The 3,351-nt window shown below is 51.6% G+C and overlaps 1 protein-coding gene across 2 annotated transcripts; it reads right to left on the bottom strand.

Annotated features, from left to right (window-relative positions):
* Window positions 1-1,166: 1,166 nt before the first annotated feature.
* On the bottom strand, window positions 1,167-3,109 carry LOC123071729 (vacuolar protein sorting-associated protein 9A). Of its 2 annotated transcripts, XM_044495316.1 has the most exons (5): window positions 2,555-3,100; window positions 2,340-2,487; window positions 2,079-2,249; window positions 1,403-1,444; window positions 1,167-1,323 (listed from the first exon to the last, which is right to left on the bottom strand). In XM_044495316.1, exons 1-5 carry the CDS (start codon window positions 2,653-2,655, stop codon window positions 1,282-1,284), a joined length of 504 nt encoding a protein of 167 aa, XP_044351251.1. In that variant the 5' UTR covers window positions 2,656-3,100; the 3' UTR covers window positions 1,167-1,281. The 2 variants fall into 2 exon arrangements, with proteins under 2 accessions (XP_044351251.1, XP_044351250.1); XM_044495315.1 differs by having other exon boundaries at window positions 2,079-2,487; window positions 2,555-3,109.
* Window positions 3,110-3,351: the final 242 nt, after the last annotated feature.

Raw genomic sequence — 3,351 nt, 5'->3', positions numbered from 1 at the left:
TAAGGACTTGCATATGGTGTTCATTGACTTGGAGAAGGCCTATGATAAGATACCGCGGAATGTCATGTGGTGGGCCTTGGAGAAACACAAAGTCCCAGCAAAGTACATTACCCTCATCAAGGACATGTACAATAATGTTGTGACAAGTGTTCGAACAAGTGATGTCGACACCGATGACTTCCCGATTAAGATAGGACTGCATCAGGGGTCAGCTTTGAGCCCTTATCTTTTGCATTGGTGATGAATGAGGTCACAAGGGGTATACAAGGAGATATCCCATGGTGTATGCTCTTTGCAGATGATGTGGTGCTAGTTAACGATAGTCGGACGGGGGTAAATAGGAAGTTAGAGTTATGGAGACAAACCTTGGAATCGAAAGGGTTTAGGCTTAGTAGAACTAAAACCGAGTACATGATGTGCGGTTTCAGTACTACTAGCTGTGAGGAGGAGGAGGTTAGCCTTGATGGCCAGGTGGTACCTCGGAAGGACACCTTTCGGTATTTGGGGTCAATGTTGCAGGAGGATGGGGGTATTGATGAAGATGTGAACCATCGAATCAAAGCCGGATGGATGAAGTGGCGTCAAGCTTCTGGCATTCTCTGTGACAAGAGAGTGCCACAAAAGCTAAAAGGCAAGTTCTACAGGACGGCGGTTCGACCCGCAATGTTGTATGGCGCGGAGTGTTGGCCAACTAAAAGGCGACATGTTCAACAGTTAGGTGTGGCGGAGATGCGTATGTTGAGATGGATGTGTGGCCACACGAGGAATGATCGAGTCCGAAACGATGATATACGAGATAGAGTTGGGGTAGCACCAATTGAGGAGAAGCTTGTCCAACATCGTTTGAGATGGTTTGGGCATATTCAGCGCAGGCCTCCAGAAGCTCCAGTGCATAGCGGACGGCTAAAGCGTGCGGAGAATGTCAAGAGAGGGCGGGGTCGACCGATTTTGACATGGGAGGAGTCCGTTAAGAGAGACCTGAAGGATTGGAGTATCAACAAGGAGCTAGCTATGGACAGGGGTGCGTGGAAGCTTGCTATCCATGTGCCAGAGCCATGAGTTGGTTGCGAGATCTTATGGGTTCCACCTCTAGCCTACCCCAACTTGTTTGGGACTAAAGGCTTTGTTGTTGTTGTTGTTGTATGGAAGCAATATTCAGAAGAGTATAACAAAGAGATGGTACCCTATTCATTCCATCAGTTTATTAACATCATGCACAGGAGTACAGTAGATGCATATGTTAACATCAGTATATTAACATCATGCCGAAGAAAGGCCACCTCAAGATCTTTTTTTCTTTCTGTAAGCTTTATCTTCAGTGCCCTGTAATCACCAAAAGGCAATATCAGAAATTATCTTGTAGACTAACAATATCACATAGCTTGGCAGCGACTGCACATACCTGCAGTGTCCGGTCTTCCAGGCCTTCTTGTTGTCGCCGATACTGCACAAACATTAAGTAACAAACTGATCAGCATACAGAGAGTGTAAATTTGACCTCGTAAATGAAATGTTCTGACATCAAATAGCTCCATTCTACAACTACATAGACCCTGGACTAACAGTCTTAAACACAACACCGTCCAGATTAAACAAAACCAGCGCCAGTCTACACTGTTATGGTCTCGAGCTCATTGATAAATCACTATCCACACATGAGCCAAAGACATGCACATCTCAGACAAGAGGAAACTGAAGTTCAATGACAAAGGGGATCTAGAGCTGTTCCCTGGCAGGCCCGACTCCAATCCCCTGTGCCCCACGATCTGCAATGGTTCCCCTCCTAAGCTGTAAGATAAGCCTCATCATACATATAGATGTAGCACAAATGCAGTAGTACCAGACCAAAAAGGGACGGCAACACTCGAATTAGGAAGCCTGATATGTTTAAGGAACGAGTAGTATAGAGTCCTAATACAGTAAAGTGGATCGGCCTACTATTATTAGAAAGCAAAAAGGCTCAGCGTCGGATTTGCAAAACTGAAACTGACCAAGTGTCTGGACAGGTGCTGCCATCAACAGCAAACAGCTACAGCCGGGGGGGAAAGGAGCAGCGAGAACAGAGGACATGGGCTTACCAGCCAGGAAGCCTCGTTGTTGAGGACCTTGGGTATGTCGAGGTGATGGGGCCTGACAAAGCGCTGCAGGAGGCCGATCTTGTCCGAGACCTCGGCGTCGGCGGCCGCGTCCTTCGGCGAGGCTGCGAAAGTGCGGTCGAACAGCTTGGTGATGATGTACTTCTTGAGGCCCTGCTCGGCACGCAGGGGGAAATCAAGCAGAGGCGTTCAACGCGAGGATCCCGAAAATAAAAATTTATGACAGGAAATTGATTCTGAGACCTCGAGCGCGTGGTCGATTTCCTGGTGGGTGGCCTCGGCCCAGAGCGGGTGCCCCCGGATGGCCGCCTCCATCTCCGTGAAGAAGGCCTGGACCCTGGCGCCGTCCGCCTCGGTGCTGGGCTCGTCGAGGGAGATGGAGGTGAGGAAGCTGCGGGGGTAAAGCTCCCGGTTTTAGATCAGATCCACGCAGAGGGAGAGGGGAGGGAGGGACTGACCTCTTGATGGAGCGGAAGAGGCCGGCGGCCTCTGGGCGGCGCATGCGGTCGAGGAAGCCGTAGAAGTCCACCCGCGACGCCGCCGATGTGGGGCTCTCCATCCCCGCCCGCTCGCCCGCAGCGAGAGAGATTTGGAAGTTTGTCTCTCTGTCGGAGCCGGCAAGAGAGAGAAGACGAAGATGCGGATGCGGTTGCGGATCTGGGCCCCGACGGTGCGGACCCCCTCCGCCAACGGCATCCTGCCGCCGGCCGCCATGGAGGGGTTGGCCATCGAGGAGGAAGGGGTCTCAGGCTAGGGTTTCGTCTGGGAGTGGGGAGTGTCGCTCGGCTCAGCGTGGAGGAGGCCGGGATTGGGATCCAGAGAGGAGGAGGATGAGTCGTGGAGTCGGAGGGTTGGAGGGGATCGATCCATATCGATCTCGCCGGACAGAGGGCGCCGGAGGTGGCGGCGGACAGAGGGCGCCGGAGGTGGTGGCGGCCAGGGAGGAGTGGACCGCTAGGGTTCGATCGAGAGAGAGAGGAGGGCACGAGGGGTTGGGTTGGGTTGGGTGCGTGGGAGGAGTGCACGTTGTGGGTTGGGCGACGTGGGTGAGACAGGCGGGCCGTTGGATCCAGGAGCATCCGACGGTGATTAGGCACGATCCGCCAGAGATGCTTCTGGACCAATCAGAATGCAGTATACAAGCATTACATTTTGTCCATCTAAATTAGTCGTAATCGACTAAAAGTAAGGTGCTAAATCATATTGCCTATTTTATGATCTGAAAAATAAAAATAAAAATAAAATACCTTCTCAT

This window comes from Triticum aestivum, chromosome 3B (genome assembly GCF_018294505.1).
Source record: "Triticum aestivum cultivar Chinese Spring chromosome 3B, IWGSC CS RefSeq v2.1, whole genome shotgun sequence".
NCBI lineage: Eukaryota > Viridiplantae > Streptophyta > Magnoliopsida > Poales > Poaceae > Triticum > Triticum aestivum.
The sequence above is the reverse complement of the archived record's forward strand: the minus strand, read 5'-3'. Positions and strand labels throughout refer to the sequence as shown.